The 12,882-nt window shown below is 46.8% G+C and overlaps 1 protein-coding gene across 1 annotated transcript in view; it reads left to right on the top strand.

Moving 5' to 3' along the window:
• Positions 1-470: 470 nt before the first annotated feature.
• ENTREP2 (endosomal transmembrane epsin interactor 2) overlaps positions 471-12,882 on the top strand; it is a 241,270-nt gene continuing 228,858 nt past the window's right edge. The window contains exon 1 of the mRNA XM_070775270.1: positions 471-848. Within this exon, the coding sequence (XP_070631371.1) occupies positions 630-848 (219 nt within the window). The 5' untranslated portion in view covers positions 471-629. The remainder of the gene's footprint in view (positions 849-12,882) is intronic.

Genomic DNA, 12,882 nt, shown 5'->3' with positions numbered 1-12,882 from the left:
CGCTGGGAAGTCACCTCCTCCGCGACCCCCGCCGCCGGGGCGCGCGCTCCTCCCGGGCCAGCCCCAGGCTCGGTAGCGGCTCGGCCGGCCCGCCCCAGCTCCCAGGCCTCTTCCCCGTCGCCGGCCCGGGGCTCCTGCCGCCCTCGCCCTTGACGCGCCCGCGGTTCTCACTCTCCTCCTCGGTGAGGGGCGCGAGCGCCGAGGCCCGACCACGGGGACCGCACCTGCGCCCGCCCGCTCCCGCGCCGCTCGGTCCCGGCTCGTGCTCTGGCCTCGGCCCCCGGCCCCGCGCGCGGCGGCGGCAGGGCTCGCGCCCGGGGACAGCGGCGGCGGCGGCGGCTCGAGCCCGCGCCCGGGCCGGGGAGCGCGCGGGGCGGGCGGGAGAGGGCGCAGCGCGGCGTGGCCGGCGGGCGGCCCTGCGGAGCTGCGGCGGCATGGGCGCGGGCCCCGGCCAGGGCTGCGGGCGTCCGGTTCCCCGCCCCGCGCGTCCCGCTCCACGCGCGCGGCCGCCGCAGCCCCCGCGACCCGGGGGGAGGCCGACCCCGTAGTCGGTGCAACTTGCCTCGGACCCTTGGTGAGGAGGGGCGGCGCGCAGGACCGGGCGCGAGCGGGTGAGGCGTGCAGGCGCGATGCCTCCGGCTGGCGGTCCCCGCGCGCCGCGCCCGGCCGCGCTGCCCCGCAGCCTGTCCCGCCTGCGCGAGTGCCCGGGCCGCTCCCGCATCGTGTTGGCGCTCGGGGCCACGCAGATGGCGCTCGGATGCCTCATCGTGGCCGTCAGCTTCGCCGCTCTGGCGCTCACCACGTCGGCCCGTGTCCGCCACTCCTGCCCCTTCTGGGCCGGCTTCTCGGTGAGTGTCGGCGCGGAGCGCGGGGGCTGCGGGCCGGGGACGCGGGCCCACCACCCGCGGTCGCCGAGTTCGGCGCGCGAGCTGCCACAGCCCGGGGTGCGGCTTAAAACTCGGGCAGGAGAACTCCGGAGACCCGACTCACCGCTTGCCGCCCTGGGAGCGTCGCTTTCCCTTTCCCCTTGCGCTGGTCCCGGAGTTACTTTTTTGCGAAGAGACAGGAGCCCGGGCGCCCTCAAGCACTGGAAGGGCCTTCGGATGAGGGTGGGCGGCGGGGCCGGCGGCTGGGCCCTGAGGCCCCTTGCGCCCAGGGGCTGAGGAACCGCCGGGGAGTGGTGGGGCTCTGGGCGACCCCGAGCGGGGTGGGAGCAGGGTGCGAGCCCGGTGCGGACACGCGGCTCCGCGCGGCTGGCCTCCGCGGCTGAAGTCTTCGGCGCAGGGCGCGTGCCGTCGGGTCGCGGGTCAGTCCTGGCGGCGGGAACCGGCCGAACCCGCCTTGGCAGCCCACCCTCTCGGTGTACCGTAAGTGGCGCGTCCCGCGCGTGGTGGGGATTGATCCGCAAGCGCAGTGGACAGTGCGACTGGGCAGGCGGCCCGCGGGCCGCGTGGGGCGGGAGGCGTGTTTAGTGAGCTTCCTAGCCGGGAGGTGACAGATTTTCAGGCTGTTGACCCCAAATTAGAGAGGCCAGTGACTGACAAACCGCCGTAGAAGCAAAGCCACCAGGAAATCCCATTCAAGGACGTGGTTGTCTCCAAGAAATAAGGGGGAGGGGGTAGGGGGGAGGGAGGCATTTTTTTTTTTATTAAAGTTGTTTTTTCCCTATATTAATAAAGAGTGAGTATATGGAAACAGGAAAGATCTATGCTGAGCAAATATTCTTTATAAAGAGAAGCCCTTGTTCTGAGAACTCTTGACGTCTGTACCTGCATTTGGTTTGCGGTGCCGGAGTATGTTTTACAGGTTTAAACAGTAAATTCGGTCTGTTTTAACTCCATCTCCAAAAATCCAAACCAAGCCTTTGGAACGAATGTTTGCTATTTGTCCTTGACTTCTGAAATTTAAAAATTCTGTCGATCTCCGCTTTTGTTGTTCTTTTGTAATGGCCTTTGTTCTCCAAGTCTGCTGCAGGCCTTGTAAGATAAGATCGAAGCAGAACCGACTCAGTGACAGCCTGATGGATCCAAGTGTTATGGTTCATCCTAACGGGCGTGTGAATTTCCAGAGCTTATTTCAGACCAGGAGTGAGTCTTGGAGAGCTGATTAGAACAACAGAGCATGAGTTTCAGGCTCCCAGTGCTCAAAGTAAAGAGATGGGATTGGAAGCAAGACCCAGGAGTCATGTTTCAAATGGGGGCCCCTAAATACAGCCTTCAAACACATCTGTGGCTCAGTGTTCAGCATGATTTAATGTGCATTGTTTTCATGTGGCCTGAGTTTGTGTCTGCTGTGGCCCACAGGTGGCAGCTTGGTAAACGAACTGCCCTTGGCTTCTCCATGGGCCAGGTCTTCTAGCCTTGTGGCTTTGGTTCTTCCAAAGGGCATAGAGAGAGAGCTGTCTCTTAATAATGAACTTGGAAGGGGAAACAGCCATCAGACATGGTAGAAAAGCTGTTTATGTGAAAAATGTACATTCAGTGTATTTTAGTCTTAAGCATTAAATAAATATGTAAAGCATTAATTCAGCTTGCATTCCCAGGGTTATTCCTTTCCACAACTATAACTTTGTAGTTCAACATCCTGCAATTCAGAGTATTCCCCACGTGTCTTGTGTGTGCAGACCTGCCTGTAGGCTCTGGGGAGAACAGTGAGCAACATCCTCTGCTTTTATTTTAGAGGTGGTAGATTGTGCCTCGGGTCCACCTCCCACTCTCCCCACCTCCTTACACCTCCTGTCTCATGGGCTTTTTTCAAACTGAATCTGCCACAAGCACCTTTAACTTTTTATTGACCTGAAGATTTTTGCAGAAACTAATGCCTTTGGCCAGTGATTTGTTATGTGAGTATTGAAACACTCCAGTCAATAATATTTGAATAACAAAATACATATTAATGTGTCTCTGGTCAATAATGCATTAAAGTTTTTTCCAAACAGTCTATACCCCTTTGCACAGACAGTGAATGGTTCCAGCAATGCTGGGACAGGTCAGCATGTTGTCGCAGCTGTGGGCAGTAACACTGGCCACTTGCCTGCCCGCCCACTGTGGAAACTACCTTGCAAGGACATTTTTGTCTTAAGATGGTGACCAGGATGACTAACTTTTCACAAAAATCTGCTCTGCATGACTTGTGGCTGCCTTTCCTGAAAGTGGGTTCTTAAACACTTTCTAGGTCTCTAGGCCTTCTCTGTGGTGTGTCCCTGGTGAAGAACCAATGTAAAAATAACCCCTCTATTTAAGGAAAAACAACAACCAAGAAAACAGCTTAGGTTTATTGAGCATGTACGGTGTGCCAGCTTTTACACTAAGTGTTTTCCCTGCTGGGATAGCACATTTCATCCAAGTGCAGTTCCCTGCACTTGGACTGGACCTCTGACTGGCCTTAGCTAGTGGAGTGCTGCGGAACTGAGGCTGTGTCAGGGCTAGACCTACACCCTGAGAAGTCTTGGCAGCTTGTGCAGAGTGCACTGAGGGGGAGCTGGATTAAGGAACTTGCTGTATCAGTTGGGGCTCTCCAGAGAAACAGAGCCAATATACACACATATCAGCAAGCTGGAGACCCTGGCATGTTGCTGGTGTCATTCAGTCCAAGTCTAGAAGCCCAGAAACTGGAGGGCTAGTGATGTGGTCCTCATTGTGGCCCCAAAGGCTGAGGACCAGTGGTGCTGATGTCCAAGGCAGGAGAAGGTGGGTGTCCCAGCTCAGAGACCATGAATTTGCCCTAGTTCTGTCTCTGTTGTCTTGTTCAGGCCCTTGCTGGGTTAAATGAGGCCCATCTACATGGATAAAGGTGACCTTCTTTACTCAGTGTCCTGATGCAATGCTAATCTCTTATAGAGACATCCCCCTTGTTGTGACATACCTCAAAAGAATGTTGTCATGTCTGTCTGGGCATCCCTCAGTCAAGTGGGCACATAAAATGAAATTTCATGTCTACCCAAGGTCACACTTGGCCAGCGTCAGATTTGCACTTAGTTGCTCTGACTTGAGGCCACAGCTCTAGCCATAAGACTTTAATTGTCCACCCCCAACCCCAAGCTGGGGACAGGGGAGCCTGGTGGGCTGCTGTCTATGGGGTCGCACAGAGTCAGACACGACTGAAGTGACTTAGCAGCAGCAGCAACCCCAAGCAGTGGCTGAAGGGGCTTCACTTGAGTTGGCTGTGAAGGGTCAAAGGTAAAGCCTCTGTAGGGAAGAAACACCTGTATCTTAGGAAAAGCACAAAATATGTGTGGAAAGGTGATGATGCAAGAGAACTTTGGAGAAGCACAAAATGACAGGAAGAGCCCTGGGGGGTCCTTGGCAAGGCTGGAAACAGGGGAGAGGGCAGCAGGCCTGGTCGGGGCAGCCGTGCTGTTTCGGAGACCTGCCTTCAAGTGGCTGTCATGTCCCAGGTCCCCTCCCTTTGGGTGACTTGGCTTCCCCAGGGATAAATGCTTGGCCCCTTTTGAGAGATGATGATCTACAGGAACAGTTTAGAAGACTACAAAGGCTGTGTGTATGTGTGTTTAATGATCAACGAATTAATCATATATTTAAAAATTTTGCAGCATTTGGGCTCCTAGTTCCCCAACCAGGGATTGAACCTGTGCCCCTTGCAGTGGAAGCACTGTGTCTCAACCCCTGGACCACCCAGGGAAGTCCACAATGAATTCAGTCTTATTTTAAGTGAACTTTATATCAGAGAACAGACTAAACAGTTTTGTATATGTAATTTAAATATTAAAAAATGGAAGTAAAGGGGAAGGGAAGGAAGTCTCCAGCACTTCTGCTGGCTCTCATGGAGTATTACAGTTAACCTTTGACAGAACAGCCTCATTATTTTTCTTTGACATTTTATTTACTCCCAAGACATCAGAGACAACCGAGTACCCTGTGAATTATCCACATGGCCAGTCACATGTGTTGGTAAAGACATAACCGTTAGGAGCTGACTGTTGATGCACAGATGTGTATATATTTTCTTTTTCCTTTAAAAGCAACAGCATACTGCAAAGCAACAGGTGTTTGTTGCAGTAACTGAAAACAAAGAAGGGTGTAAAGAAAATGACGACAGTGCTTTCTTCTGTCCCAGCTCTGTACCCACAGGTGACCTGCATTAGCAGTGTTTCATGGGACCTTTCTGCACTTTGCTTTACAATCACAAAAATATTAGGATTTATATGTAATGTGTGGGACGTTTCTTTTCTTGTAACATTTTTTAATGAAAAGATTATGTCACACACCACTTACTCTGACTCTTTTATTTTGTGTGTAATAAATATGCCCAGCCATACTGATTATTCTTACTATTTCTGTCATTATTAATGACTACGTAAGAATCCATAGGATGCATTTTATAATTTATTCAGTTCTCCTTTGGGGAGTAGCCTGGTTGTGTCAGTTCTGTGTCTCCACAAACCATGCTGCTTGTATAGCCTTAGAGGCCAGTGCTGGTTTTCTGAGCATACATTCCCCAAAGTGGAATGGCTAGTTGGAGGGGGTTCCAATTTGGTATTTCATTAGATATTGCCAGAGTTATTCTATGAAGGATTGTAGTCATCCCTGACCACAGAAACATTGCATAAGACTGCCCCTTTGCCATCATCTTCCTAGCCCAGGCTATTAGCATTCCTTAATATTTTATTCATCTGACGGAAAAAAAGATTTTTCATTGTTTTCATTTGATCTGACTTTCCATGGTTACTTCTCTGATACATTACAAGTATTGGGTTGACCAAAACCTTCATTCAGATTTTTCCGTAAGATCGTATGGAAAAACCCAAATGGACTTTTTGGCCAATCCAATATTTTCTTGCAGTTTTTCATTTCTCATGTGGCTTAATTTTTGATGTCTTTTGCTGTATATAAAATTTTAAAACGTTTCATATAGTCAAATCTATGAGCTTTCTTTTCCTCAGTGTCTGGGCTCTTTTCTTAGTAAAGAGGGTTGTCATTACATAGGTCACACAAACATTCCTTCACATTTCCTTCTTATGTTTTCATCTTACTTTTTACATTTAATTTTTAAATCGTCCAGAATTTGTTTTGTGTATAGAGAAGGAAATGGTAACCCATTCTGAATGAACTTTTTGGTCAACCCAATACTTGAAACTTATCAGAGAAGTAACCATGGAAAGTCAGATCAAATGAAGACAATGAAATATTTTTTCTTCCATCAGATGAATAACATGTGAAGGAATGCTAATAGCCTGGGCTGGGAAGATGATGGCAAAGGGGCAGTCTTAGTGCAATGTTTCCAGTATTCTTGCCTGGAAAATCCCATAGAAAGAGGAGCCTGACATGCTGCAGTCCATGGGGTCGCAAAGAGTTGGACACGACTGAATGACTAAACAACAACGGTGTGAAAAAAAGACCTAACTTTGTTTCCTTGCAGACCAGGTAAGGTCCTCTGTACCTGTGCTTCTGTTTGGGACTCTATTCAGTTTTACTCTATTTTACTTATTTTTTTCATTGAGATATAATTAACATACAATATTATGCTAGTCTCAAGCATACAGCATAATGATCCAGTGCTTCTATGTGTTGCAAAAGGATCTCCACAATAAGAGTATTTAACATTTGTCACCATATATAGTTAACAAAGGAGCTTCCCAGGTGGCATTAGTGATAAAGAACCCGCCTGTAATGCAGGATACCAGGGTTTTATCCCTGGGTCAGGAAGATCCCCTAGAGGAGGGCATGGTGACCCACTCTAGTATTCTTGCCTGAGAAATCCCATGGACAGAGGATCCTGGTAGGCTACAGTCCATGAGGTTGCATAGAGTCAGACACGACTCAGCAACTGAGCATGCACACATGCACACGCACCACAGTATTTTGGTTAAGGCAACATACTGGTAAATTTCACTATCTGGTCAGGCATCTCCCTCCATACTGTTTTCTTTCTCAAAAGTGCCTTGGTTCTTCTGTAATAACTTTAAAATGTCTGTGTCTAGTTTCCAGCAATACCTATTTAAGGTTTGGATTGCAGTTGCGTTACATTGATGGAACAATTTTGGCAGTATTGACAGTTTTATCGTACGGAAGCTTCTAGTTCAGGAACACAGTTGCATTTTCATTTCTTTGTCCTTTGTCTTACACCTTTCAGAACATCTCTTATGGGAGCAGATTTTCAGTCTCCCCTAAACTTTTTTTGAAAACTAGTTCGTGAGAGTTTCCTGGTGGTCCAGTGGCTAAGACTCCATGCTGCCAATGCAGGGGTCACTGGTTTAATCTCTGGTTGGGGAACTAAGATCCCACATGTGGCACAGTGTGGCCTAAACAAAACAAAACAGAAAACTCAACCAGTTCACATGGTTATCCTAGAAAAACCTAAGTGAGGACACATCAATGAAAGAGATGTGCGATCCCTACAAGTCAGGACATAGATGCGGCCAGTCCACTGGGAGCCAGAGCTGCAGATGAACAGCTGAGGGTGGTGGGGAGTGAATGAAAGCATTGACAGGCTATGGGAACCCCGAATCACCGTGAGTTATTCACCCCGAAAAGTGGATGAACGCCGGAGAGGTGCTCTGGGTTTTCTGGTTGGGGGTGAGAACAGCCACCTTGCAGGGATGAACATGCAAACCTGGGACCATCTGAGAAACACACTGTGAGTTCTTCCTTCTACAAGGTCAATGCCTCGCCCTGAGCAGAATGACCAGAAATAGAAACCAAACTGAGCAGGACAGGAACACCGACAGCAAGGAGGCATAGATTAGGATGGTGCAGGTCGGGGGACTCCCAGAAACTGCTCCAGCAGCAGTAGGAGATCCTGGGCAGAGAGAATGGCCTTGGAAACAGGGTCTGCAGGGTCTGGAGCTGGAGCAAAGGGCCAGGGTGGGGATGAGTGTCCCCAGATTCTGGATTGAATGCTGAGAAGCAAGTAAGTGGATACGTAGAGATCTCATTCTTGAGTCTTTAAGATCGGTAGAGCCCAGCTGACGAAGATGTCCTATGTGTGTGCATCTGACTCTTTGCGACCCCACAGACTGTAACCTGCTAAACCCATCTGTTCATGGGATATTCCAGGCAATAACACTGGAGTGAATTGCTATTTCCTTCTCCAAGGGATTTTCTCAATTTAGGGATAGAGCCCGAGGCTCTTGGATTGCAGTTGGATTCTGTACTGCTTTGCCACTGGGGAAGCCCAAAGCTGTCCTAGCTCAACCCTTATTCTTTAGGAGCTTTCTTTTCCCAGATTGGGAAAATCTACCTCATACATGGGGAAAGAAAAATGGAATATGATCTCAGTTCAGTACAGTTTAATTCCGTCGCTCAGTTGTGTCCTACTCTGCTGCTGCTGCTGCTAAGTCACTTCAGTCGTGTCCGACTCTGTGCGACCCCATAGGCAGCAGCCCATCAGGCTCCCCCGTCCCTGGGATTCTCCAGGCAAGAACACTGGAGTGGGTTGCCATTTCCTTCTCCAATGCATGAAAGTGAAAAGTGAAAGGGAAGTCACTCAGTCGTGTCCGACTCTTAGCGACCCCATGAACTGCAGCCTACCAGGCTCCTCCATCCATGGGACTCTCCAGGCAAGAGTACTGGAGTGGGGTGCCATTGCCTTCTCCGTGTGTCCGACTCTGCGACCCCATGAATCGCAGCATGCCAGGCCTCCCTGTCCATCACCAACTCCCGGAGTTCACTGAAACTCATGTCCATCGAGTCGGTGATGCCATCCAGCCATCTCATCCTCTGTCATCCCCTTTTCCTCCTGCCCCCAATCCCTCCCAGCATCAGAGTCTTTTCCAATGAGTCAACTCTTCGCATGAGGTGGCCAAAGTACTGGAGTTTCAGCTTTAGCATCATTCCTCCCAAAGAACACCCAGGGCTGATCTCCTTTAGAATGGACTGGTTGGATCTCCTTGCAGTCCAAGGGACTCTCAAGAGTCTCCTCCAACACCACAGTTCAAAAGCATCAATTCTTTGGTGCTCAGCTTTCTTCACAGTCCAACTCTCACATCCATACATGACCACTGGATAAACCATAACCTTGACTAGACAGACCTTTGTTGGCAAAGTAATGTCTCTGTTTTTCTATATGCTATCTAGGTTGGTCATAACTTTCCTTCCAAGGAGTAAGCGTCTTTTAATTTCATGGCTGCAGTGATTTTGGAGCCCCCCCCCCCCCCCGCCAAATAAAGTCTGACACTGTTCCACTGTTTCCCCATCTATTTGCCATGAAGTGATGGGACCAGATTCCATGATCTTTGTTTTCTGAATGTTGAGCTTTAAGCCAGCTTTTTCACTCCCCTCTTTCACTTTCATCAAGAGGCTTTTTAGATCCTCTTCACTTTCTGCCATAAGGGTGGTGTCATCTGCATATGTGAGGTTATTGATATTTCTCCCAGCAATCTTGATTCCAGCTTGTGCTTCTTCCAGCCCAGCGTTTCTCATGATGTACTCTGCATATAAGTTAAATAAGCAGGGTGACAATATACAGCCTTGACATACTCCTTTTCCTATCTGGAACAAGTATGTTGTTCCATGTCCAGTTCTAACTGTTGCTTCCTGACCTGCATATAGGTTTCTCAAGAGGCAGGTCAGGTGATCTGGTATTCCCATCTCTTTGAGATTTTTCCACAGTTTATTGTGATTCACACAGTCAAAGACTTTGGCATAGTCAATAAAGCAGAAAAAGATGTTTTTCTGGAACTCTCTTGCTGTTTTGATGATCCAGCGGATGTTGGCAATTTGATCTTTGGTTCCTCTGCCTTTTCTAAAATCAGCTTGAACATCTTGAAGTTCATGGTTCACGTATTGCTGAAGCCTGGCTTGGAGAATTTGGAGCATTACTTTACTAGCGTGTGAGATGAGTGCAATTGTGGGGTAGTTTGAGCATTCTTTGGCATTGCCTTTCTTTGGGATTGAATATGATATAATCTTATGCAAAACTGATTCAGAAAAGAATGATGAAATGAACATAATGGTACTATAGAAAATGAGAACACGCCAGAAAAAATCATAAACTAATATTTCAAGATAAACTAAAAGAAAAAAACAATTTGAAAGGGTAGCATCCAGCATAAATTTAGAAACTACAAAAACATGGCTTGATAACAGAAAATTATGAAATGAGAGCAGATTGATATCAGGAAAGAATTAGGAAAAAATGAGTTTTAGAATGGAAGACTAAATTATATGCAGAAGGGACACAAGAGCAAGTGGTTACCATAGTCCCAAAATAATAATACAGGATGAGAAGGAGGAAAATGAAAACAATAGCAAATAAATGAAGGAGTAGACTAAGTTAGAATGTATAGGAGACAAGGACTTCCCTAGTGGTCCAGTGGCTAAGCCTCCAAGCTCCCAATGCAGGGCGCCAGGGTTCAATCCCTGGTCAGGGAACTAGATCCCACATGCTGCAGCTAAGATCAGAGATCTCCCATGCCACAACAAAGACCCAGCACGACCAAATAAGTAAATAAATAAATATTTTAAAAAAGAAAGTATAGGAGACAGGCAAAGGAGATCTATGTGTAATTAGAGTGTCCAGGAAAGGAAAAACAAAGCAATGGAATAAAATAAATGTTTAGAACTATTACTGGCAGAAAACTAACCTAAAAATAAAAGAAGACTTGAAAGTGTCCACCATGTGATGGGGGGAAAAAAATCAATGGAGAATAATCAACACAGACATATCCCTGTAAAATAATGAATGTTAAAGATTAGGCGGAAGTCTTAGTCATTTGTGTTGTGTGTTGCAGTTCTCAAAGCCAAACAAATTCTGTGCTAGAAAAGGTGAAGCAGTATTTTAAAAAGTCAGTTTGGAGGGGGCAAGTTGAAATTTCCAATTTTTAGAAAAGATTGTAGAACAGAACTAAGAACTCTGTATCCTGTCTACTAGGTTCCCCGATTGTAAGTGCTTTTACTATATTTGCTCCATGGCTTGCACATGGAGACTTGTGTGCACTGTCTCTCTCTCTGAATGGAAGAAAAAAAAAATCCAGTATCATTAGAGTATTTTTCTTGACCTCTTGGGGGCAGGCTGCAGATGTGATGTCCCATCACTCCTGAACATTTCAGTGGATATATCCCCTACTCAAAGACACTCTTCTATGTAGCCAGTATAAACTCCTCCAGCCTAGGAACTCAACATTAGAAAAACATCGTTGTCTGAGTCATAGATCCTATTCCAATTCCACCAACTGTCCAAAGAGTGTTCCTTTCCCTTCCTGGCCCAGGATCCTGTCCAGCAATATATGTGTGTCTTGTATCTCTTCACTCTCTTCAGTCATCCTTTATGTCTCATGTTTTCCATGATTTTAAAGAGTACAAGCCTTTTTAAAGAATAAAAAAAGAAATTTTTTTGGCTGTGCTATGCAGCATGTGGGATCTTAATTCCCTGACCATTGGAAGCACTGAGTCTTAACCACTGGACCACCAGGGAAGTCCTGAGAGTACAAGCCTATATGCTGTAGGATAACCCTGAACCTGGGTCCATCTGGTTTATCCTCATGGTCAGACTCACTTTATGGATTCTTGGAAGTAAATGAAAAGCAGAATGGAGATATTCTCCGAATTCCTTCTGTGTTCTCTGATGAGAAATCCGTTGTGATTTAAATTGTTGCTCCCATGTCAGTTGACTTTTTCTCCTTTCATTTCCATTCTGCTATTAAATTCATCTGGTGAATTTTTTACTTCAGTGATTCTGTATTTCTGTTTTTAAAATTTCCATATGGTTCTCCTTCATATCAACTAGATTTTTTTTCTTTAGGTTTTTGTAGCTTTTCATTCATTCCCTTGCTTACTGGAGCATTTTTGTTATCACATCTTTAAAGTCTTTGATTGTTCCAGAATCTATCATTGATTGTGTTTTCCTGTGGGAGTTGGCATTGTCCTGATTCTTTGTAGGCCTGGTAATTTTGGATTATATCCTGGACATTTTGAATGTTACGTTGTGAGTCAGTCTTTGGAAACTGTGTAAATCCAGTCAAGAATGTTGCTGCTTTTTATAACACAAATGAACTTGTCTACGAAACAGACTCACAGACATAGAGAACAGACTTGTGGTTGCCGAGGTTGGAGGGAGGTTGTGACGGGCAAGAATTGGGAGGTTGGGATAAGCAAATGCAAACTATTATATATAAGATGGAGGCTTCCCAGATGGTGCTAGTGGTAAAGAATCCACCTGCAAATGCAAGAGACTCAGGTTGGATCCCTGGGTTGGCAAAATTCCCTGGAGAAGGGATTGGCTACCCACTCCAGTATTCTTGCCTGGAAAATCTCATGGACAGAGGAACCTGGTGGGCTACAGACCATGGAGTCACAAGGAGTCGGATTGACTGGTTTGATCTTCTTACTGTCCAAGGGACTCTCAAGTGTCTTCTCCAGCACCACAATTTGGAGGCATTAATTCTTTGGTGCTCAGCCTTTTTTATGATCCAACTCTCACATCCATACATGACTACTGGAAAAAAATAGCTTTGACTATATGGACCTTTGTCATCAAAATGATGTCTCTATTTTTTAATATGTATTTCAATATATATCAGGTGCAAACAAATACTGTTTGATTCCACTTTTGCAAGGTACCTCAAATAGTCAAATTCATAGAGTCAGAAAGTACATTGGTAGGTGCCAGGGGCTGGGGAGTGGGAGGCGGGGAGTTAGTGTTTAATGACAGAATTTTAGTTCAGGTAGGTGGAAAATTCAGAAGATGGATGATGGTGAGTGTTGTATAACGGTGTGAATGTACTTAGTGCCACTGAGTTATACAGTTAAATATGGTTAAAATAGTATGTTTTATATTATATGACTTGTACCACAATAAAAAAATTTTTTTAAATAAATAAAATGGATAGTTTAGGAAGAGCAACGGGAGAAAGAAGAAGCAATTACTAGCTAATTGCATTATTGCTCTTAGGAGGGAGGTAATAATGCCTAGAAAAGGAGGGTG

This window comes from Bos indicus, chromosome 21, assembly GCF_029378745.1.
Source record: "Bos indicus isolate NIAB-ARS_2022 breed Sahiwal x Tharparkar chromosome 21, NIAB-ARS_B.indTharparkar_mat_pri_1.0, whole genome shotgun sequence".
NCBI classification, from domain to species: domain Eukaryota; kingdom Metazoa; phylum Chordata; class Mammalia; order Artiodactyla; family Bovidae; genus Bos; species Bos indicus.
This window is presented reverse-complemented; position numbering and strand designations above follow the sequence as displayed.